Source organism: Ascidiella aspersa, chromosome 9 (assembly GCF_963924565.1).
Source record: "Ascidiella aspersa chromosome 9, kaAscAspe10.2, whole genome shotgun sequence".
Taxonomy (NCBI): Eukaryota; Metazoa; Chordata; class Ascidiacea; order Phlebobranchia; family Ascidiidae; genus Ascidiella; species Ascidiella aspersa.
This window is the reverse complement of record NC_139455.1, coordinates 6,642,520-6,665,979: the sequence shown is the minus strand read 5'-3', so window position 1 is coordinate 6,665,979 and position 23,460 is coordinate 6,642,520. Positions and strand designations below refer to the sequence as shown.

Here is a 23,460-nt window from a genome sequence, read left to right as displayed (position 1 = left end):
CGACATACACTCCGGCCAGCGGAGCGGTTATCATGCAGTCGTAGACATTGCCTTTTTTGGCACACTGTTTCACGTGAATTAGGGCATAGGTTTAAAAAAAACGTGCAAAGTCGTGCATGTACCGAGGCTAACGCTTGTTTTACCAAGTTTTTCAGTAGGTCCTTTCACACAACTCATACTGCTAAAGGCCAAGAAAAACTTAACAGGCGAGTGAAACGTGAACGGTAAGGTGGTGGGTGGTTTATTGGTAAAAGGAACTAAACAATTATACTTTGCAAAGCGCATATTAACCGCACCAGTCTAAACTGGCAAAGGATCCCAGAGATAAGGGCTACCGTCGTTAGTTGTAGTTTGCTGCATGCCTGCCGCAGCAATCGTCAAACAGGTCATCGATGAAGCGAAAGTTGCGAAGGAATTGTCGTGCAATTGCTAACTTGCATAGAACGAGGGGTTGGATTAAAAAGGAAAACATCGAAGGTGCTAACTTTGGTGGCGCGAAAGATGCATTTACTATAAACGTGCGCACAAGCAAGCAAAAAAAAATCTTGGTAGAGATATAAAAATTAAAAGATATTAAAATCTAAGTTTTGTAATACAAATTACCCGACGTGTAACAAAAATTGCGTGTTTTTGTAATACAAATGACGCGACGGGTAACAAAAATTGCGTGTTTGGGGTATTATTGTGTTAATTTTAAATCTTTCTTGAAAAAGTGTTCAACAGAAATTCGGCTCTTAAATTAAGTCTCAGCATTACTTTTGAGATCTCGTTTTTTTTTATTTAAGCAACAAATCGCGGTGTTTCGTTTGCAATTCTGCGCGAATTGGGCGGAGTATGGCTGCCCTTGTGATTCACCAACAGAATTGGAAAGACATGATCGAAGAATTAACTTAAATAAATTTCCTAGAAAGTCAAACAATCGGTTTGGAATATGTCGCTACACAGAAATGGACCTCGACCACGTGGATAACACGAATGGGTCTCATTGTTTGTCCCTTGTAATGACAGTTGCATATTTTCATCGGGCTGTTGTTTAGTCTACGAATGAAGGCTGTCATATAGTCATACAAATACAAAGAAAGCCTACAACCTTACGAGCGAAAACGACTGTGACACACGATTGCTTTTTTATCAGGCAAAGGAAAACAAATTAAGCAACAATTAGGTCGGGCAACACTAATGGTGGAAAAGAAAGATAGCTTTAATTAACTGCCTTGGTGTCAGTCAGACGCAGCCTGAAAAAAAAACTGTGTTTTTTTCGCTAATAATCCTTAAAATATCGTTGCAATGGTCTAATTCGAATTTGGAGATGTGTTCACTAAATCCCGAAAAATAAGTTAGATTTAAAGTAGTTATATTCCTAATAGTAAATATCATACACGCCGCGAAATAGTCATAGCTTTACTGGCTTTCCTATTTCAAATTGTAGATTGTGAAAAAGCGCGCCGAACATTCTCGAAGGTCGAAAAAAGAAATGAAATGAAAAATGAATTATTATCTAATCCTGCTTGCTGGCGCCATTGCTCGTCGCTTTTCCGTTGTGCGAGGCAGTTCCGTTCTTCACCGCCGCTTTTCCGTTCGGTTCCGTCTTTTGGCTCCTCTTTTTGGTGATGTACGCGTGAATGTAAAAGTTAAGGAAGAGTACTAAGAGGGTGGTGGCGTAACCCACCATGAGGTAACACATCCAGTTCGGGTATCCGCAGTCCCTGATCACGCTTTGGATGCAGAAGAAGAAGAGGATAACAAACTGGCTCTGAAAAGCAAGCACAAGGAGCCGGTTGAAAAGAGCTTCAACCGACAGTCAGGACCAGGCTGTTTAAGGTGGATAAAGTATTACACAAATCTTTGTAGCAAATCTTTGTAGCATGTCTGTCAATAACTGATCTGCTACAACGAATATGTAAACAAGTGAAACGCAAAGTTTAAAAACACGAGTAGAATAAAGGATCGCAAGTTTGTTTGAATAAGTATGCGGTTTGACTTTGATGAGACTTTGATAAAATTGGGCTACTCGCATTAATCACAGACAGTACAAACTTCGGGACCCGGAAAAGATTGCTTGTGTGTAAACAGCTCCGCCAATTTAAAGGAGCGAATGTATTTTGCCTCTGTGGTTAAAATAAATTAGGCGCGACAAAACCGAATCACCTGTGATAACTTCGTAAATTGTGATAGCGTTTTTACATACATTAAACCAGGGTTCGGAACCTTTTTAGCGAATGGAGCCATAAAAGCCAAATATTATCGGTTGTACTTCCATGAGCGCCATATATTACTTTTCTACATATAGTTAGAGGTTGGAAAAAACAACAATTTAAACAGGGCCCTTTATTTTGTTCTCATTTAAAAGACGGCAATTACTAACCACAAAAAAAATAATTAGCTAAGTTTGCTGTTATTAGTAAGCTCCTTCGTAAGAGCATGAGCCTTTTGGATATAAAGATATTCCATCAAACGGGATAACAGTCCCAAAATACGAATAGGATTCGCGCGAATTGCCAAAAAATTTAGTAGCCTACTATGTGTGTTAAAAAGGAAAAATAAAGTTAGGAAAGTGGCCTTTACCGCGTGGAGTTTCATTCAAATCGCGAAATGATAGCTTGGATTTATCTGCACGCAAGATTCTTCATCAAAAGAGCCACGTATGGCTCGCGAGCCATAGGTACCCGACCCCTTCACTAAAGCATATAGATGACTAGATTTTATTACGGCCTATTGTCTAACTAAACAGTTTTTGATTCAAAATTCAAACAAACTAAATAAAAATAGGTGTAGGGTAAAGCTAAATTTACATGTGGATAAATATTGATAATGGGACGCAAAAATATAAGCATTTATTACTTGATTTGTTTTAACCTTTTTTTATCATTTCGTTTTTCTTTTGTGTTGATTTAATTATTTGATTTTTTCAAGGTTTGTGGGAATACGAATATTGTTAACGGGACTTGGACATAAGTACAAGGGGTCAACTAATTCTGGTAACGGACTTGTACAAAACAACAGTATCTGCTTGTTTACAAAGGGCGATGGGTGATACATGATAAAGAATCAACCTGTTTGTTGTGTTGGTTATAGGCTACTTTTCCCAGAAACGAGTTTCGCGCAATAGTCTTGTGGCAGCCCGAATATACGACCTCAAACAAACTAAAATATTTCATTGTCGGATGATGCATAAATATTTGCTCCTTAATTGAAGAGTCAAGCGCTATTACGAGCGGTCAGATTTTACTGGAATTGTTGCGATAATACTGCGCGGACAGAGAAAAGAGTAGCGCCTGTGTCCACAAAGCGTGAGATGGGCTCGGGCAAAGGTCGGTATCACCAGTTGCGGGGTGCCAGCAAACCGCTGAGGTTAGCCTTTTCCTGGAAACGCATGCAAAACGATTACAGCAATGCCGCTGTTGATGACTGATTGAGCACCATGTCCTAATTTGTGTGGCGACCAAAGCCAAACATGTAAGGCCCATTTCATATCTAACCCGAGTTGTATGTCTTATAGTCTATAATCATACGTGCCGAATTACTTTTTGGACTTAGTTTTTAGGTTTAATAATTCAGTTTGTTTAGTTCTTGATCGGAAAATGGTCGTGGGTATGTTTGCATGATGAGTGATTTGACTGATTACTTTTGGATGTCCGAAAATACGGGATGTTGACATTGGAATGCTTCCTTTTGACTACCACCAAACCACATTATTAAAAGGCACACGCAAATTGAAAACGAATTTAACATTTTGATTGTTTAAAAGGCGTACTGATTTGAGTTATAAAAATAGGGCAGCTTAGTTCAAACCTCTAACTCTAACAAGTGGTTTGTAAAAAGGCGTTGTTCGTTTTCAAGGTTTTAAAAAGTCATCATTTAAAAGAGCAGCCACAAAGTGGACTTAGAATTGAAAACGCCATAAGTTATCCCATTGAAATTGTGTCTAGGCATGAATAGAAAGTAGTAAAGTAGATTGTATTCATATACCACTATGTTGGCAACTGCTGTTGGCCTGACATTATACAAGGCCCATTTGGGATGCATTTTATTGATTTGAGTATACTATAAGCAACTTCTAAACAACCATCAATATATATGCGATGTCGTTCATTTAACAGTGTAAGTTATTTAAGGTTAATATTCAAAAAGAACCACAGAGGTAATAAAAAGACCTCCCAATTTATGTAAAACAAGAAAAACATTTTGCGCCAAAAACGGAATCATCAGTTCTCTTTAGCAGGTCAAGTTTTACTTTTTTTCGTTTTGAGCTGATGGTTTAACGGTCAATTTGTTTCGTTGGTAACCGCTGATAATCAATCACGGATGCAGCATTCAACCCGTGACTCAAGGTTAAAGGCTGTACATCGGTTCAATGTGTAGTTTGTAGGCATTACTAGACCAATTAAACTAACAAAAAATAACCAGATATTGACTTCGGTTAATTTTTCAAGACTACAACAAACAAAATACAATGTAGACTTTAAAAGGCTTCCAAAATGTTTAAACAACCTATACATTTTTTATTTGGAAAGCGCGATATATCCAAATTAACTAACAGGTTTGTAGGGGAAATGTGTTTTAAATAAGTATAACCCAAACTATGCTTGTTTTTATATTTAATACAGAATATGCTTCTAATGTTTGAGAATGAACGACCGAAGGAACCGAAATAATCAAATAGATTGTATGTTGACTTTAATTTTAATTTAGCACATTAATTTAAATAGACTTTTGGTCCTTTTTGTGCTATATCTAATTTGGAGGGGAGCTGTTGACTGTTTGATAGTTATCATTTATAATTTATCTTCAAAGATAAAATTCTGGGAAATATATTTAACTTTATCTTACATTTTGTCGTGGTTAACTTTGCCTTCCCAATATATATATTTTTTTGAACAAAATAGCGTTGAGGATTAATCCGACTTTCACACAAAAATGTCGTGAAGCTCAAATTTTCGCTCACTGCATAGTAAGACAACAAGTGGAGCCAAAGAGTTGTATTGGGATGGTTCACAATTAAGTGGTTCCTAACCTTTTACCTTGCTGCACCCCTTTCAAATCATCGTTGGTTTTACATTTAGCTGATTAAAGAAATAAGTTACAGTATACATTTTTGTGTCTGATTTCAGCATCCCGGCAGCCCCTTGGAACAGTTTTCGTACCCTTAGGGGTGCGAGCACCCCTGGTTATGAGACTCTGGTTTACATTGTCTCTATCGGTCTGCCATATTCCATTGCGTGTTTTTTTCGCTTTAAAAAAATTCCTACAAATAAAAAATCATCGCCGCTTTATTTAGTGGCACCAGGGCGCTTTTAAAATGCGTTGAAAACTGAGTCGTGACTTACCAGCTGAATGACGGTGATGTATCTCTTCCACCACAAGTACTTTTGCATGTGCGGTCCGATGGCTGTCATCAGGTAGTAGGTGTACATTATCGCGTGCACAGAAGAGTTGATGCCGCCGAAGAGGAAAGCTATAAGCGGAAATTAGGATGTTATGTGTAACTTTACTTACAGACCGAATACTATAAGAGCTTGTAGATCGTGTTTGGATAAGAACACGTGTGATTTTCCAAGGGTTTTACTACTTTACCAAGGCTGCTAAAATCCTTCTAAATTTTGGTCTAGCGTGCGCTTTCAACTTAAAAGGTAATATATAACGGAATTAGAATTGACAAGATTGCAAACCACTTGACTATAATATTTGTTAGTAGTCACTAACCGAGTCACTTGATCAATTAAGGATTTTCATGTAAGCTATTAAAAGCCAGGCTACAAAAACAAATAACCTGCGGTGAGGTTCGAACTCACGACCTCGGCTACACCGGGAGTTGTTCGGTAAAAAAAAACGACCTTAGAAGAGCTCGATCACAATTGTTGTACATGTATGCGTAGGCATCTTAACAGAAACATCGCCTAAATAAAACCAACTTTCCCTTGCAAATTTTAAAACTTTGCTCAAGGCAGCTCAGGTGCTGGTTTCGCATTTTTCCAAATGCGCAGCTATTTGCCTATAGCGCCCATGCGCGATTGTTAAAATATAATACCTTAACATAAAACAGTGAAGGCTGAACGCGGTCTTGTCCGCAAAATGACTGCAAGCAGCACTGGTGTCATATCCTTTTCATGACAGCGACACAGTTACGACATAATGCCGTTCCACTTTGCACGACCAGACAATTGGACGAGCCCCGTAATGGTTCACCTCGGTTATAGCGTTTAATCACGAAGTTTTTCGGCCTAATTCTCGGTGTTCGCCCGGCGTTTTAGTTACTTGACGTTGCTGTTTATTTAATTAGTTACTGAAACGCGGCAACCCGGCAAAATAACACAGCAGCCAAACTCGACAAGCAACGTTTTGCTATCTTTGCCGGCCTTTACGGTCTTTCGTGGAAACAAAATAACGTTATTGTCAGTTGTTAGAAATCAACCAATTCAAAACCACTTCGCGCTACTAGCATAGTAATGTGCGCAACTTTATATGAAAGCTTATTTAACACTAAGATTATAATAAAAGAACAAACGGGCTTGTGTGTAGCCCACCTGTTGGAAATGGAACTATACAACAGGATTAATTCCTATGTAATTTTTCCTATTTTTTAGGCTTCGTTATAGATATTTAGCATTAAAATTATTAGGTCCACTTCAACTTATTCCTTGTCGAACAAAAGAGTCGTATCGGCCGTAGTTGAACAGTTTTAGAATTAGGAACAATAGCAATCAAAACGTTACTGCCTCTGTTGTTAGATTAGTATGGTTTTGCCGGCTGGCATTTCGGTTTACATGTCAATCAACAACTTTTAAGGCAACGAAGGATTACCATGGGGTGTGATAAGATGGAAACATAAGCTTTGTCAAAACAGAACCGGCACTTTTTAGTAGTCACGTTAACCGGCCAAGAAACATATAAAACAAACGTGGGTTGGTGTCACTTCTTATTGCAACTGTACGAAATTGCAACGGTTTTTATTTGGTTTGTTCTTATTGTGCAAGCTAGTGAAATGGTTCCGGTCCGACAAATATATTACAATTTTATATCTTAATTGCAAAATGCAAAATGTAAAAGGCTTGTTCATCAAATTTACAACTTCGCAGATTCCGAAATTTGTGGTATCGTGACATAGAGAATGGTCTACTTTGGACTTATCGTATGTCACAATGCTACAAGTATTGTGCCCAAGTGTTTCAAAGTAGGCTACAACTCGTTCAAGTCTTTAACTTTAAGACCATTTTGTAATAGAACCACGTATAACACGTATGATATCAAAAAGACAGCACCAAATTGCTCAATAAATTAAAGTTACGATTCTTTGCTTTTAAGTCTCATACTTTTGTCGTAACTACATTATGGGTTTATTTTTATTTTTGAAGGTCCACCGGTCCGCAACATTTGTTTTAAAATTTTACCGGTGAGCTCAAAAGGTTGAGAACCACTGAGCTAGAGTGTATTTTTGTCTAACAGGTCAAACCGGTTAACTTTGCCAATGAACGGTAGAAAAGTCACATAATTGCGAACAGGTGCCCGAAACCAAAACGTAGAATCCGACAGTACCCGAAACCAAAACGTAGAATCCGACAGGCCCGAAAAAAGTCTTTGTGTTATTTACAGTAGCAATGACAGAATTTGGTTGGTAATGACAACCAGTTGTTTTTTACATTCGTTACTACAACATTATTTTTTCGGGTCGTACATGTTTAGTTTAAAGAGCGGGTAATGTTGTTAGGCGGAAATAGCACAATTATATCGGATAACCCTAATTCTTGTTCGCTTTTTAAAAGAAATGGCTTTTGTCGCGTAAGACAACAATTCGTAAATCCGGCAATTCGGAAAACCGTGGCAAATCCGGTAATTTGGAAAGAAGCTACATCCAGGTTTCGGAGACGCAACGCCATGTATTTCTCCCCAGGCACAAGTCACCATTACATCAGAAAACGTTAAGTTTCCCTTTTATGCAAACAAAACACCACCTTAACTCTGGGCGAGCAGCTTAAACAAAACACCACCCTTACTCAACGCGTTCCCGCCCTCTTTTCAACTCGTGTTTTTGTTGGCCAGCTATTGTAACGGCGGGCATTGTTATGCCGGAAGCCCGTTGACCAGCGTTTATGGGAATTTAACGGCCATAAACACACATCATGTAGTGGAGTATACCCAAAAAACACAAAACTTCGCAATGTTCTTTCGCAAAGATTTCTGACCAGAAAACTATTTTTTTTTTAAAGCTGTTAAAAAGTTTGCGCAAACGTTAAGCTTCGTTGAGCTACGGTCTTAATATAGCGTGGAAAAAACGTAAATCAACTAACGTCGAAAAAGATCGTTTTACCATAGTTGTTTGGAACCTTTAAATAACAAACTAACAGTGTTGGGGTAGTATTACAGTTTCACATTACGTTAACAAACGTTGTAAAAAACTATATATGTAACCTTAACCGTGGTTACATAAAAGAAACACTGCCGCAATGTTAGTAAAGTATTTTTTTAATTTTATAGCAAAAGGTGAGGTATAACGTGAAATAAGCGTTATAAAATTCCGTATGTGGCACTTAACTATAAAACTCTACTATAGCAATGTTGTATAAACTTTCGTAAAGCACGTTTAAAAATTCACTGTAAAGTAAAACGATATTTTATGAATCATGATTATTAACTTGTAAAAGGCTTTCGGCTTTATGATTGATTTAACTCTCATATGGCCACATTTGCAACCATTTAATACATGACACAAGTTTCATATTAATAATTGTCATTAGAGCGTAGAAGTTAACAGGGATGTAGGGAAAAGGTTACCTTTTATCATTTAAAAACCCTAAATAAACATTCTTATGCCCCTTAATGGCCTATAACAGGGGTCGGCAACCTTTTTAGCTAAGAGGGCGATAAAAGTTAAATATTTTTGGTTGTATTTCCATAAGAGCCATATAATAGTTTTTAACATCTATAGTTATAGGTTGGCAAAAACTGCTAAACTAAGCAGGGCCGTTTATTTTGATCTCATTTAAAAGACATAACATAATACGCAAAAAAATAAATTAGATAAGTGTGCACAACTTTCATTACGAAGTTCCGTTGAAAAAAATATTAGGATATAAAAAGAGATTCGCGAAGAGCGCCGAAAATTTGCTATGTGTAACAAAAAATGAAATATAAGGTTAGGAAAGTCGTGGTCGCTTGCAGTTTTATTCTGATCATGTTGAGAAATGATAGCTTATATTTATCTAAAGCAAAATGTTTTCATCAAAAGACCCATATGGCGCCACTAAAAGAGGCATACATGGCTGCAACTATATGCTCGAAGTTGATCTCAATTGTCCGAAATTCTACACATATGTTTAAAAAAACATAAACTCTTGCGGAGAGTTACGCCCTATGCATTACTAGATAGCATGCAAATGCCTACTTGGGGCAGTCAGTTTAGTTTGCAATGTTGTTGGATTAGCTGTTTATTTGCGCATACATGTATGTATATACCAAATCTCAAAAAAGTAAAAAATGTTGGGTTGATGTGTAGGATAAGAATTTTGTTTGGAGCAGGGGTTAATGTCACAAATAAAATACCAAAAATACGTGTCACTTCTTATTGCAACTGTACGAAATTGCAACGGTATTTATTTGGTTTGTTCTTATTGTGCAAGCTAGTGAAATGGTTCCGGTCCGACAAATATATTACAATTTTATATCTTAATTGCAAAATGCAAAATGTAAAAGGCTTGTTCATCAAATTTACAACTTCGCAGATTCCGTAATTTGTGGTATCGTGACATAGAGAATGGTCTACTTTGGACTTATCGTATGTCACAATGCTACAAGTATTGTGCCCAAGTGTTTCAAAGTAGGCTACAACTCGTTCAAGTCTTTAACTTTAAGACCATTTTGTAATAGAACCACGTATAACACGTATGATATCAAAAAGACAGCACCAAATTGCTCAATAAATTAAAGTTACGATTCTTTGCTTTTAAGTCTCATACTTTTGTCGTAACTACATTATGGGTTTATTTTTATTTTTGAAGGCCCACCGGTCCGCAACATTTGTTTTAAAATTTTACCGGTGAGCTCAAAAGGTTGAGAACCACTGAGCTAGAGTGTATTTTTGTCTAACAGGTCAAACCGGTTAACTTTGCCAATGAACGGTAGAAAAGTCACATAATTGCGAACAGGTGCCCGAAACCAAAACGTAGAATCCGACAGTACCCGAAACCAAAACGTAGAATCCGACAGGCCCGAAAAAAGTCTTTGTGTTATTTACAGTAGCAATGACAGAATTTGGTTGGTAATGACAACCAGTTGTTTTTTACATTCGTTACTACAACATTATTTTTTCGGGTCGTACATGTTTAGTTTAAAGAGCGGGTAATGTTGTTAGGCGGAAATAGCACAATTATATCGGATAACCCTAATTCTTGTTCGCTTTTTAAAAGAAATGGCTTTTGTCGCGTAAGACAACAATTCGTAAATCCGGCAATTCGGAAAACCGTGGCAAATCCGGTAATTTGGAAAGAAGCTACATCCAGGTTTCGGAGACGCAACGCCATGTATTTCTCCCCAGGCACAAGTCACCATTACATCAGAAAACGTTAAGTTTCCCTTTTATGCAAACAAAACACCACCTTAACTCTGGGCGAGCAGCTTAAACAAAACACCACCCTTACTCAACGCGTTCCCGCCCTCTTTTCAACTCGTGTTTTTGTTGGCCAGCTATTGTAACGGCGGGCATTGTTATGCCGGAAGCCCGTTGACCAGCGTTTATGGGAATTTAACGGCCATAAACACACATCATGTAGTGGAGTATACCCAAAAAACACAAAACTTCGCAATGTTCTTTCGCAAAGATTTCTGACCAGAAAACTATTTTTTTTTTAAAGCTGTTAAAAAGTTTGCGCAAACGTTAAGCTTCGTTGAGCTACGGTCTTAATATAGCGTGGAAAAAACGTAAATCAACTAACGTCGAAAAAGATCGTTTTACCATAGTTGTTTGGAACCTTTAAATAACAAACTAACAGTGTTGGGGTAGTATTACAGTTTCACATTACGTTAACAAACGTTGTAAAAAACTATATATGTAACCTTAACCGTGGTTACATAAAAGAAACACTGCCGCAATGTTAGTAAAGTATTTTTTTAATTTTATAGCAAAAGGTGAGGTATAACGTGAAATAAGCGTTATAAAATTCCGTATGTGGCACTTAACTATAAAACTCTACTATAGCAATGTTGTATAAACTTTCGTAAAGCACGTTTAAAAATTCACTGTAAAGTAAAACGATATTTTATGAATCATGATTATTAACTTGTAAAAGGCTTTCGGCTTTATGATTGATTTAACTCTCATATGGCCACATTTGCAACCATTTAATACATGACACAAGTTTCATATTAATAATTGTCATTAGAGCGTAGAAGTTAACAGGGATGTAGGGAAAAGGTTACCTTTTATCATTTAAAAACCCTAAATAAACATTCTTATGCCCCTTAATGGCCTATAACAGGGGTCGGCAACCTTTTTAGCTAAGAGGGCGATAAAAGTTAAATATTTTTGGTTGTATTTCCATAAGAGCCATATAATAGTTTTTAACATCTATAGTTATAGGTTGGCAAAAACTGCTAAACTAAGCAGGGCCGTTTATTTTGATCTCATTTAAAAGACATAACATAATACGCAAAAAAATAAATTAGATAAGTGTGCACAACTTTCATTACGAAGTTCCGTTGAAAAAAATATTAGGATATAAAAAGAGATTCGCGAAGAGCGCCGAAAATTTGCTATGTGTAACAAAAAATGAAATATAAGGTTAGGAAAGTCGTGGTCGCTTGCAGTTTTATTCTGATCATGTTGAGAAATGATAGCTTATATTTATCTAAAGCAAAATGTTTTCATCAAAAGACCCATATGGCGCCACTAAAAGAGGCATACATGGCTGCAACTATATGCTCGAAGTTGATCTCAATTGTCCGAAATTCTACACATATGTTTAAAAAAACATAAACTCTTGCGGAGAGTTACGCCCTATGCATTACTAGATAGCATGCAAATGCCTACTTGGGGCAGTCAGTTTAGTTTGCAATGTTGTTGGATTAGCTGTTTATTTGCGCATACATGTATGTATATACCAAATCTCAAAAAAGTAAAAAATGTTGGGTTGATGTGTAGGATAAGAATTTTGTTTGGAGCAGGGGTTAATGTCACAAATAAAATACCAAAAATACCAAAATCCAACGAAAAACACATATAACCTCCGTATAACGCTGTTCTAAAAGGAAATACCCGTCCTTGGCCCAACTAAGTGCTCTAAGTCAGCGTTTTTCAAACTTTACTAATTTTTTTCCCCGGTGGACCCGTTGCAAATATTTTGATTTTTTGTGGCCCAATAAAGACTCAAAGGTCAGTTGACCCATGTTTCTGGTAGTACACTAGTGCAGTCGCGATTCTTTCTAATGTAACAACTTTTTAACTAATGCCAACAGCTGATAGCAGGTAGTACAGCAAAATGGATGCTTTATGATGTCACAAAAGACGTCATAAAACACGCTATATAGCAAATGATCGAATAAAAAGCATAACTAAAGAAAATAAAGATCACAGATAATGTTTAAAACATAAAGTGATAGACTAATCTTTAAAAACAATCGCTAAAGCAAGACTAATTCTCCTTGCGGACCCTCTGAAACTGCTTTGCGGGACACCAGTTGGTCCGCGGACCCCAATTGGTGTGAACCGCTGCTCTAAGTGAAATCGCCGCAGAAATACTCACACTGGCCGCCGGCGCAGTACTTTGTGTTGAGCCACCAGACGAAGAGCATGGACGTGTGGTGATAGACGTGTAGGAACGAGATCTGGTTGTACTTCTTGCGCATCGCAAACATCACGGTTTCGGTCAGCTCGGCGTACTTAGAGGCATAGTAGATCCAGCACACGTTGGCCAGCTGCTCGAAAACAAGGTTGTGAGTAGGCATGTACCATACTTTGTATTTTATTCCAGAACAGGACCCGATATTTTAGGCCATAAGTATACTGTCGATCGGATCCCTTCCAATGTCAAATGTCGTCAATACCAATAACTTGACTTAAGTCACTGTTTTCAAATAACTTTACTTGACTTAAGTCACTTTTTTCAAATAACTTTACTTGACTTAAGTCACTTTTTTCAAATAACTTTACTTGACTTAAGTCACTTTTTTCAAATAACTTTACTTGACTTAAGTCACTTTTTTCAAATAACTTTACTTGACTTAAGTCACTTTTTTCAAATAACTTTACTTGACTTAAGTCACTTTTTTCAAATAACTTTACTCGACTTAAGTCACTGTTTTCAAATAACTTTACTTGACTTAAGTCACTGTTTTCAATTGACTTGACTTGAGTTAAGACTTTTTAAATATTGACTTGGGTTGAAATGAAATGTTCTCTTTAAGCATTTGTTTAACTAAATTAAGTTATTTTTTTTCATTTTTGTACATAAAACAATTTTCTTGACAAACGTTGCGTGTTGTTGTTTTGTTTAGTTAAGTTTATAGCTCATAATCGGACGAGTTCACCAATGTTAATAGTTGAACTTTTAATTTTGTATGACAAGGACTTAGGTTGGAATTGACGTGTTGTTTATTCAAAAAGACTTGACTTGAACACGACTTGACTGGGACACTGGTCAAATACTGTAAATCTGGTCAATACGATACGCACAATTGCTCCAATTGAAATGACCAAACATATTGTTTTCGAGGTTGTTAAACAAAAAATTGCTTTCACGCTAAATCCCAAAAATTGTCTTAAAATACCTTAAAGTGAAAACCGTTTAGTTAAAACGCAAATAGTGGCTGAAATGCTTAACTGAATTAGGTATCAGACAGACATCAATAGCATTGAGTATCAAACCAGTAACGACTACTGGTCCTACCACTTAGCATCAAATATACGATATTATCGGATAAGCCTATAACTATATAGTTCTTTGACATGTAACCCTATAACTATATAGTTCTTTGACATGTAACCCTATAACTATATAGTTCTTGACAGAAAAACAATCTGTCTGTAACATTGATGCGCAAGGGCGAGAATTGAATAGTAAAATCATTGAGCTTATGCTCAATACCTTGGCAATGCATCTACACTTGTCCGTTTTCAATGAGATATGGACGCGTATCCAATCCTATACCTTGTTAAGAGTAGTACACCGAATGGGTAACAAGATATTACTTTTAAGTTGTTTTAGTTTTGGAAACCGTGGCAAAAAATGAGTTGGTATCAGATCAAAGGGTCTACGTTTTGCATATCGGATATCAAGCAACGTACTATACGGGCAGAGTGCAACAACGAATGGCAGCGACGCTAACTGTTCGCAGTCTGCCTGCCATTCTGTCGGAGTAGCGTGCGATTTCCGTTAAAATAAGTGCAAAACCGTAAGCTCAACAAATGTCAACCGACAAAACTGTAAACAGTAGTTTAGTAGGTTGTTTAGGTTTAGAAATGACAGATAAGTATTTCGAACACATTGCCAGGGTGCCAAACCCAATCCTTATGTGTTGCCGTGCACTGAGACGTTTCAACCCCGTAGGAGTTCAGCACGGTACAAGCCCTTGTAGAGCAACGAGCGCGTGTTTCCAATAAGACGTACACAAAAAAAAACACTAAACGCCAGCTTTGTGGCAGACATTTGTAGGCTTAGGAATTAAATAGCTTCTAATGGGTAAAAAAGATTCTTCTAAAAGTTTTATTTTATTTGTTTTTATTATCAATTTAACGATAATCAGGTGGCAGTCTAACGACTGAAAAAGAAATTTTGCCGTGACGCCATATATAGCGAGTAACTAGTTCCAGGAACACGGCAAAAAGTTTTATTTTATATCACCTTAATAGGTTTATAGCTGACAAAGCACCGGCGTAAGGTCGTAAAGTATATGTGCACTGTACTGTCATACACTTGGCTGCGTCGTTAAACGGTTCCGCTAGGTTGGAAATAAAATACTACCATTGGTTTCGATCACATTGCGTCTTCCAATAGCAAAAAAATTTTCGATTAGTGTTGTTTCATGCCGGACGAATATATTCACAATGATGCAGACCAAACCTAATATCATTACCCATAGTTTTCTTACATGTTACCCCGGTCATCAAAGACAGGGTTTTAATATAGTTATATTTGCTACAGGCTTACCCCACCTATAATGGCTTTCCAACGCGACAGGTTTTTCACTTGATACGGGCATAATTCTGAAATTGGAAGCAGAGCTATCGTCTGTCCAACAGCCAGGGGCAATTCGACCGGGGAACTTGATTCTGGAACCTTTCGTTTGACCGGGAATACGAACAAGGCAATTGGAGGGAAAATTCAATACCAATTGACATTTAAGGTTTGGAATTTTCGAGCGCAAACATTGAGGCGCGGGTAATGTTGTCAACCTTTGAATTGGCGGAAGCTGAATATAAAAAAGCAACAAAACCAACGTTTCCAAGTACTAGCCGAACACAACATAAAAATGTAAAGCAATTTTCAAACGGCCCTAACTTGTAAAATACGCGTCCTAGTTTATTCTAAAACGGTAACTTAATGATTAAGTTACAACGCCAAGTATTAGTTAGATTTTGATATAAAAAGTCACCAACCAAGTCGCCTTTTGTTGTCGAGAACGTTTTCTTGGCAGGACGCATTATTACGAATATATTTGACAATGATTAATGCAATTAAGAAGACACACTTACAAAGAGGAATATGATAGAAGGCGATCAGGGGATAAAGTCACAAAGAAAATGTTTGCGCTATACAGGACCAACCAGTGAACCACAACTGTATCAGATTGCGCGTGAACTGTTATACGTTCGCTGCGTCAATGGCGCGAATACATAAACCAAAAGGGTGCGAGTCACTTTCCATAAGCCGCTAAGGTCCAACGACTAACTCACAAGCAGGTACAAATCGTTCCTTCGCCCAGACTTGGACCACTAGATTTTTTTTTTTTTTTAATTTGGATAAGAATTAAAATTAGATCATTTAGGTTTTTCAAAACTAGATTAGAATTAGAATTAGATAATTTTAAGTTTTTTTTAAACTAGATTAGAATTAAAACAACTGAATTCGTGAAAAAACATAAGCACCAACTAGAATTTGAACTAGAATTACATTTCATTATTGACAAAAAAAGTTGCACATAAGCAATTCACCTTTAGAAATTAGCCGCATTTTGCTCTTATTCATTGAATTAGAAAACTATAAAGGTCTAGTTATCCAAGTCTTTCTGCCTTCGCCCACCCTTCGCGTCCATCCAACGTTTCAGCCCGTTGTGTGTGTGTTCTCCTAACTTACGCGGGCCGCCGCCGTATTTGCCTAGCGGGGTTAGCCCGCCACGCCTGTGTGTACCAGCAATCATCGTTCGGACATAGCCGTTCGAGGGGCCGGCGACCGATACGCAAAAAAAATCTGACCGATGTTTTCCGGCGTCTAGACATCCCCTACGGAATGTGGATGTACACTGTACACTGTTTATCGCCATATACAAGTTAAACCGACATCGGTTTTATTCTTTATCAGGCTTACAGGGCGTAGAAGCTATAATACAGTCTGTGTCGCAAACACATTATCAACCCATTCTTGTAACATTCTCCGTAGTAACTATGCTTAAATCAAAACGACAGATAAGCCGCTGAGCCATGCCTTCTGATCGCTAGAAGATAAGCCCATTCTGGTTTTGATTTTAACTTTTTTTTCAGTGGTTTCGCAAGGCGACAAAGCTTGTAACAAATATCAAGTCGTAAAATCGCTTTTATGAGCGCTTTTGTAGGACATTTTCCGCAATTGAAATGCGTAAACCAACTACCAAGCGCCAAGGCTTTCCGACATGTTGTGCACTTTATTTAAAGGGTTAACTCGCTTCTAACTTGAGGCCCCGATCAGCTAAATGAGGCTATAGTGTAGCATTGGAAAACAGAAAATTAAGCAACATGTGACAAAAAAAGAGCACATATATTTAATGATACCCGACAGACAACAAAACCAACATCAAACAACTGAGACGGACATGTTTATCCTGGGCCATATGGCATTTGACAAAAGGCACTTTGGCCAAGTTTATTGCCTTTAACGCTTCCGTAAAACGCCGAATCGATCTGCAGTAATATTAATGTCACGTTTGTGCGCTCGTTATAAAAGCCGAAAGAGCACACGCTGTGTGACCCTTACTACGGCACACAATGCGAATAGCTGCATGTCAGGCGTGGTTTCTTTGGCAAGGAAACTATGACGAGACATGAAATGAAGCAAATATTGTGAAAATTAACCCGACGACCTACTTTGCATTGGTGCGGTTAGCCATACAAAACACGAGCTAATTCTGAGTAAACACTTTAATGTAATTATGTTAACTATAATTCGTCGCAAGTCGCTTTCGTTCATCACAAAACCACTTCGGAAGCGTTAGCCCTAGATCACAGTTTTATTTCCGTTTGTGTATATTTACCTGTAATTATTCGTATAGCTTTTCAATTTCATATATTTTTATGCATTTTAGGTTGGGTTAGACTTGGCGGGTAAAAACAATTTACATCGTTACTTTAGGGCGGAGAACTTTTAACAAACTATTATCAACATGTTGCCCACTTAAAAAGGCATGAACAATGTAAAACTAATTGTAGTATTATAAATATATATATATGTAAAACAAAAATTTTGTCAGTTTTCCATTTGTAAAACATGTTACCTGCCAATCCCATATTGTATTTTGATTTATGCCAGGCAAAAGGGCAAAGTTTACCTCCGGTGACACGCATATGCTGGGAGATAAGATACAGCACACTGCAAATATTGGCAGAGCAGCCGATTTGGACCGAGCCTTGTTGCTGCTGTGCTGTGTTTTCGATATGATACTAGACGTTTTCGAGAACTGGAGCGTTTATACACGATACAGTATCACGCCATTCCGACTCGTGCCCGGCTAACGAGCTGTTCCACTAATTTGCGACGGCGTTTCCCCAACCCGATTAAATTGCTAAACGTTCGAACGCATACCACCGGATGGACGGCAAACGAAAATGCTAGCAATACAAACAATAAACAACGCCGTTTTATTTCCAGCAATGCCTGGACCAAAAACTGCATCGAAAGGGCCGATGCTCAGTGCTTTTCTGCGATATCAATTGCCGGAAAGTGACTTAATGTAAATTCGGCTCACCTTACGACGAACCCAGAGCTTCATAAAACTTTCATTTATTCAATCCCCTTTACCTTAAAAAGCTAATCGCAACCCTTCAAGTTTGTTTGTTTAATCGAGCATTTCTTGTTGTTTGCTCCTATACATATATGCTGCACTTGAGGATTGAGTTTGAAAAGTCAGAACTAGTGCAATACAATAGGTTTAAGCCTTCGTTAGGTATCGATGTTGGCCTACTTGCGAACCCCGCTAAATGGGCGTGGTGCAGTATGTCATCCCATGACTTTTGGGGCCACTTTTTTTCTTTAAAAGCGAACTTTTATAGTTTTTTGTAATAAAAAGTTGTGGAAACAAGTAAGTAAGCTTAATGCAACCAATTGGTTCAAGTTTTTTGTGACTGCGACATTGTACGGTCTTCTTGTTTTGGGTCTAGTTATGCCACGCTATTAGTTTACATCACAGTCTACCAGTTAGTACAAAACAGTTAATTGGGCAACGTGTCACGATAAAGGTTATCATATTTATTATGGCTTTCATTGTCACATACGGATGTTTCTGGCGTACTCATTGAAAAAAAAAACTATCCACTTATGTCAGGTTTTGGCGTTAAAAGTTTTTTTCCTGAAGTTATATGTGATACTGACTTTCGTCGCAATTTCACAAATTAAATCCCCACTTTTAAAGAAATCGCGTCAGTGCTCGCGAATCTACGCTTTTAAAAGCAGTATTACCTATAACTTCAAGTAATCAGTTTTACGCTAAAATCAGTTCAATCATTTATTCAAAGCGCTCAGGCTATGCTGGTACAGAAGTACAAAAATATACAAATATTAATTATTTCCTTACACAGTTTCAACGAACGCCGAAAACGAAAAGGTTATTGCTTTCACAAAACACGTAGAAAAATTCAGTATTGTGAAAACGCAGGCCTTATAACTTTTGGGAGGGCATTTTGTTAAAAAATCTCACTTTTAAGCATTTTAGCAAATGTAATAGCTTAACCATATAACAGTCCTACTTTTCATAGTGGTGCAACAGGAAGTTAAATTTTTAAATGTTTCCTGGTATATTTTATTGTATTATACAAGCAAAATATCCGATCGTAGTTTATACCCTGTCACTACTTGCGTAATACATTGTATTAGGTTCGTAAAAAGTTTTGTTCTGGATTAGGATTTTTTTAAATGATAATCTGGAGATCTGTAGTCTTGGCTTTTCGTCAAACGTTTGTAACATGTGAAGAACATACGCAAACATACATTTTAAAAATGTATGGCCAACAGGCGGGGGGCCTGTTTGCTAAATAGCCTTCGTGGCCGCTTATAGCTATGTGTCAATTGCATTGGCCAACAAAGCGAACTTTAAAATGTACGTGTTCGTGAAATACAAGCAGCTAAAACAGACTCACCCGCATCGGGAGATATTCTTGGGTGTACTCGACGCCTTGACAAAGCCAGTTGAAGTTGGACATGATTGCACAGCCGTAAAACTACAAACAAACATTCGGTATAGTGGTTTTGACATACGACGCACATAAATATGCCACAATTTTTGCATAATGACTCGCACTTAAAACACTGTTACCAAGTGCCTTGACTTAACTCTAGTCTTACTGGCACAATGATTTGACTTGACTTGTCTTACGTATTTTAAACCAACGACTTGACTTCGAGTTAAGTCTCTGAGTCAAATGACGTTGAAATTAAGTGTTTTGATTTAACATTTAATTATAAAATTTGGTTATATTCATCTCAATTTTATACCTAAAACCCCTAGTTTTCTTCATGTTGTTTTTGTTATTTTTTTAGTTCAGCTCATAATCGGACGAGTTTACCAATTTTAATGGTTTATCGTTATATTTGATCTCAGTGAATTGACTTGATGTTGGCTTGCTATTATATGACTTAACTGGGACTTGACTTGGGCAACTGATGACTTGGACTGGGACTTGTTGTGGAAAAATACTTCACTCGGATTTAATTGATTTCGCAAATAAATTGACTCAAACTCAAGTACTTTTACATTGTCTTGTTTAAAACGTGTATAGCACAGGTTGAGCGCCATTGCCGTTAGAGTAAAAAGTTCGCAGAATTTACCTCATAGGTCATGTAGCAGGAGAGCAGTACCATGAAGGCGTTGTATGCCACCAGAAGCGGTCGGATCTGGTAGGTCGGCATCTTGGCGGTAATCTTTTTGACGTTCAGACAGAAGTAGAGGTACACGACCGCGGCAACGATCGGATTCCATGGACTGTGGACCAGCGGCCATGACTGTGTCCGATGGTCTGTTGGAAACGAACAAGATTTTAGTAAGAGTTTGAAATCCAAAAGTGGAGGTGTCTTTACACGCAGAATTCGAGGCGTTTCGCAAGCCAAGCCTAACTCGTCCAACCTCGCAGTATAGCTATCTTTTAGCAAAATATTAGCTCCGTAAATCGGTGTGTTAAAATGTTTTCTGATTCGAAAGCAAAGTCAAAGTAAATACAGTATACAACTTTTATACGCAGGATGTAAGGGCCCTATTTTTGAGGTAAACTTTCCGTGTTAACCGCGCCACGAACAACAGAAAAGCTAATTTTGTGCGACTGTCAAAGTGGAAGTGAGTTAGACTGTACAGTGTACATTACACCTTAAATATCAACAATGAAATATGAATGGAAGGGCATATAACTGATTATGTAGAGAGAAGCGGATTCGCCGCTCCTGGTCCAAATCATTGGCGACAAGAGCAACAAAAACGAACCTAAAGTATTACATTACACTAGTTCTCAAAATAGTTTCGTAATTTCCATTATTCAAAATTTTGGACTTCAGTTTGCCGGCGTTTGTTTTTCGTACCCTTATTAAGAAGTATAAAATAACAGACATCAAAGCAAAAACATCTCTACATTTTCAATGATGGGTCACGGTTGTTGAAAATGTCTTTAAGTCGAACGCAAACTGTGATATTGGATCCACTGATTTAAACCTAAGGGGTCTATTAGCCAGAAAATCAATCCTTTAAAGTTTAAATAGAACGCCCTGTGACACCAAACTGTGTTATCTTTCACATCAAATTACTTAATCGTCAAGAAAACCATAATATATCATAGGTGTCGAACAAAACTATATTCGATTGTCTGAAGCGGCTAAAATATGGCTTTTCATTGAGTCAGTTTTGCGAACGTAGGAAATGGGTCGAGAAATAGTTGACCTATTACCCGTTCCGCTTGAAAACCCGTTATCTATGCAACAGTTTGGGACAATATGAGGTCACGCCACGTAGTACATTCGCATTCAGGACCACACCCGGTAACTTACACGAGATATGATGCCTTCCTTCCAAAGCTGAAGCAAAATTGCCTGGATAGCAACGCGCGGCGTATATTACGTCACAAAGGGAAAACCAAACGTTACCCGAAGCGAATGTAACGCAGGGTGAACACAAAGGTGTAGGCTTCAAGTTTGGCGGGGTCGCCTAAATTGGCGGAGAGATATAACTAGGAAGCCTTAAATAACCGACGAACCAAGCAATTTTGCAAAATTTGGGCTAAGTTTTTGCTGGTGTCGCCCCCCAGCCAAGCGTAACGCCCACTATAGGCGTTGTCGTTTTACGGGACCCGGTTCAAGTCGTGTGAAAGCCTAATAAAACGCAGGCGGCGAACTTTTAAACGTCGAACAAGCGTGAGTCAGCGTCTGCCACATCGGCGTCACGTGATCGGCCACACATTGAGTGAGCCTAATACTCTAAACTGTGTATAATATTCACCTATACTGAATTTGTGCGCCTCTGGCAATTGAACCCCCGTAGTAAGTAAATCGCTTGGTTAAACAGTTGTAAATTGCAGTCGGGCGTTTTTGTAAATTCTCATTTTATTTCCAGTGATATTTCCACAACCGAAAAACACATTACGTGCTTGAACTGATGGTTAACGTTAAGGACAAAGGCAATTAAATGACTTAAAAATGGTTCCACGGGTTACGACTGCTGACTATTTAGGCACGTGTTGTTTTAGTGCATATCAAGTGTGTTTAAGTTACTCAGCGCCGTCAAATCTCCCACCGAGTCCTTACCTACGCGTTCGTCGATCACTGTTTTGTAGAGCTGAGACGCATACCTCCACGAGAGTTCCATTCTTTCTGCAAATGACCTAGCGGCTTTTGGCCTGTTCCTACCACCTGAAAATAAAGCCGAGATATTTCAGTAAGCGACTATGCGGCTGCTCGGATGACACACAGGCAGTGCGCTCGCTTAAAACCGATTTTTGTCAGTGGTGCGTTCAGTTGCCGGTACTAACAATTTGATTTATTGAAGCGGGAAGCGAACGGCTGTGCCAGCAACAGCTGCACCGCCGCAATTGGCCTAATGCTGTGCGTGTAACCGCTGCTTGTTGTACTGCGGGAAACTGCAGTTAATAAAACACCAACTGAAAAGTACCGGCTACCTGCGGTCTCGTCGCTCAGCTGGGCGCTTAATCCTTTCTACGTTTGTAAATAGACTATACGAGTTCTTGTAATACGTCTAACCCTAATTAAATTTTCACTGAATAAGGCAGCGAGAGGAAACTCGAAGCAGCCAAAGAAAAACGCCATGTATTTTAAACAGCACTCGGTCCGACAACCAGCCAACACGTTGTCTGTACTGTAGTGAACCAACGCTGTTCATTCTGCTGACTGACAAACACATGAAGAAGGCTCTCGTCTAGTTACACAAACGTGCAGAACGGGCATATGCCGGCTAAACATGTAGCCGAACCAAAGTATTCGATTTGCAGTCGCGTGGGATTTCTAAAACGCCCGGTACAAACTTTATCCATTGTTCAATTGCTGTCCAGTATTTTGAAAATAACTAGCGTAAAATAGACACTACAACACACCGGATACCTTTGGCAATGCTTGTCAAATCAGTTGGCCTAATCAGGATTATATGACAGAAGGGCTTAATCACAGAATATACATTGTATGTACGTAAATGTTTCAGTTCATAGATTGACAATGTTCGGTACTATTCATGAGTGACTTTGGACAGGCTTATTTCACGGCTCAGTTGCAATGTTTGGCAATTAAGAACAATACAACAGGCTTTAAACCTGAGCTTTCCAAACTGAGGGTTGCCATAAGGTTTTGGGGTTGCGAGACGGCTTGTACACAAAGTGTTACTGTAAAATAAATCTTTGTATATGGCCGTATTTGTCCTAATTCTAAATAGAGAAATCAGGTGGCACTGTATAAAGACAAATTGTATTTGATTCTCGACAAGCTTTCGCACAACCGTGCTTTATCAGGTTATACTTTGAATTTGTCTTTATACAGTGCCACCTGATTTCTCTATGTAAAATAAATGTAGCCTACCGGTATTATT

At 38.1% G+C, this 23,460-nt stretch overlaps 1 protein-coding gene across 1 annotated transcript; it reads right to left on the bottom strand.

Moving 5' to 3' along the window:
- Positions 1-1,148: 1,148 nt before the first annotated feature.
- Positions 1,149-22,269, bottom strand: LOC146132093 (very long chain fatty acid elongase 4-like). Its single transcript, XM_083397221.1, has 6 exons — positions 22,173-22,269; positions 20,217-20,404; positions 19,529-19,609; positions 12,732-12,903; positions 5,328-5,455; positions 1,149-1,753 (listed from the first exon to the last, which is right to left on the bottom strand). The coding sequence occupies exons 1-6, from the start codon at positions 22,231-22,233 to the stop codon at positions 1,499-1,501; spliced, it is 885 nt and encodes a 294-aa protein (XP_083253347.1). The 5' UTR covers positions 22,234-22,269; the 3' UTR covers positions 1,149-1,498.
- Between the last annotated feature and the right edge of the window lie 1,191 nt (positions 22,270-23,460).

Excerpts from the sequence above, each read along its gene's own strand:
- LOC146132093 (XM_083397221.1), bottom strand. The coding sequence starts at position 22,233 with ATGGAACTCTCGTGGAGGTATGCGTCTCAGCTCTACAAAACAGTGATC. Across the intron at positions 5,456-12,731 it reads GTACTGCGCCGGCGGCCAGT|CTTTCCTCTTCGGCGGCATC; the intron begins GTGAGTATTTCT and ends TTCCGCTTATAG. Across the intron at positions 1,754-5,327 it reads ACATCACCGTCATTCAGCTG|AGCCAGTTTGTTATCCTCTT; the intron begins GTAAGTCACGAC and ends CTTGCTTTTCAG.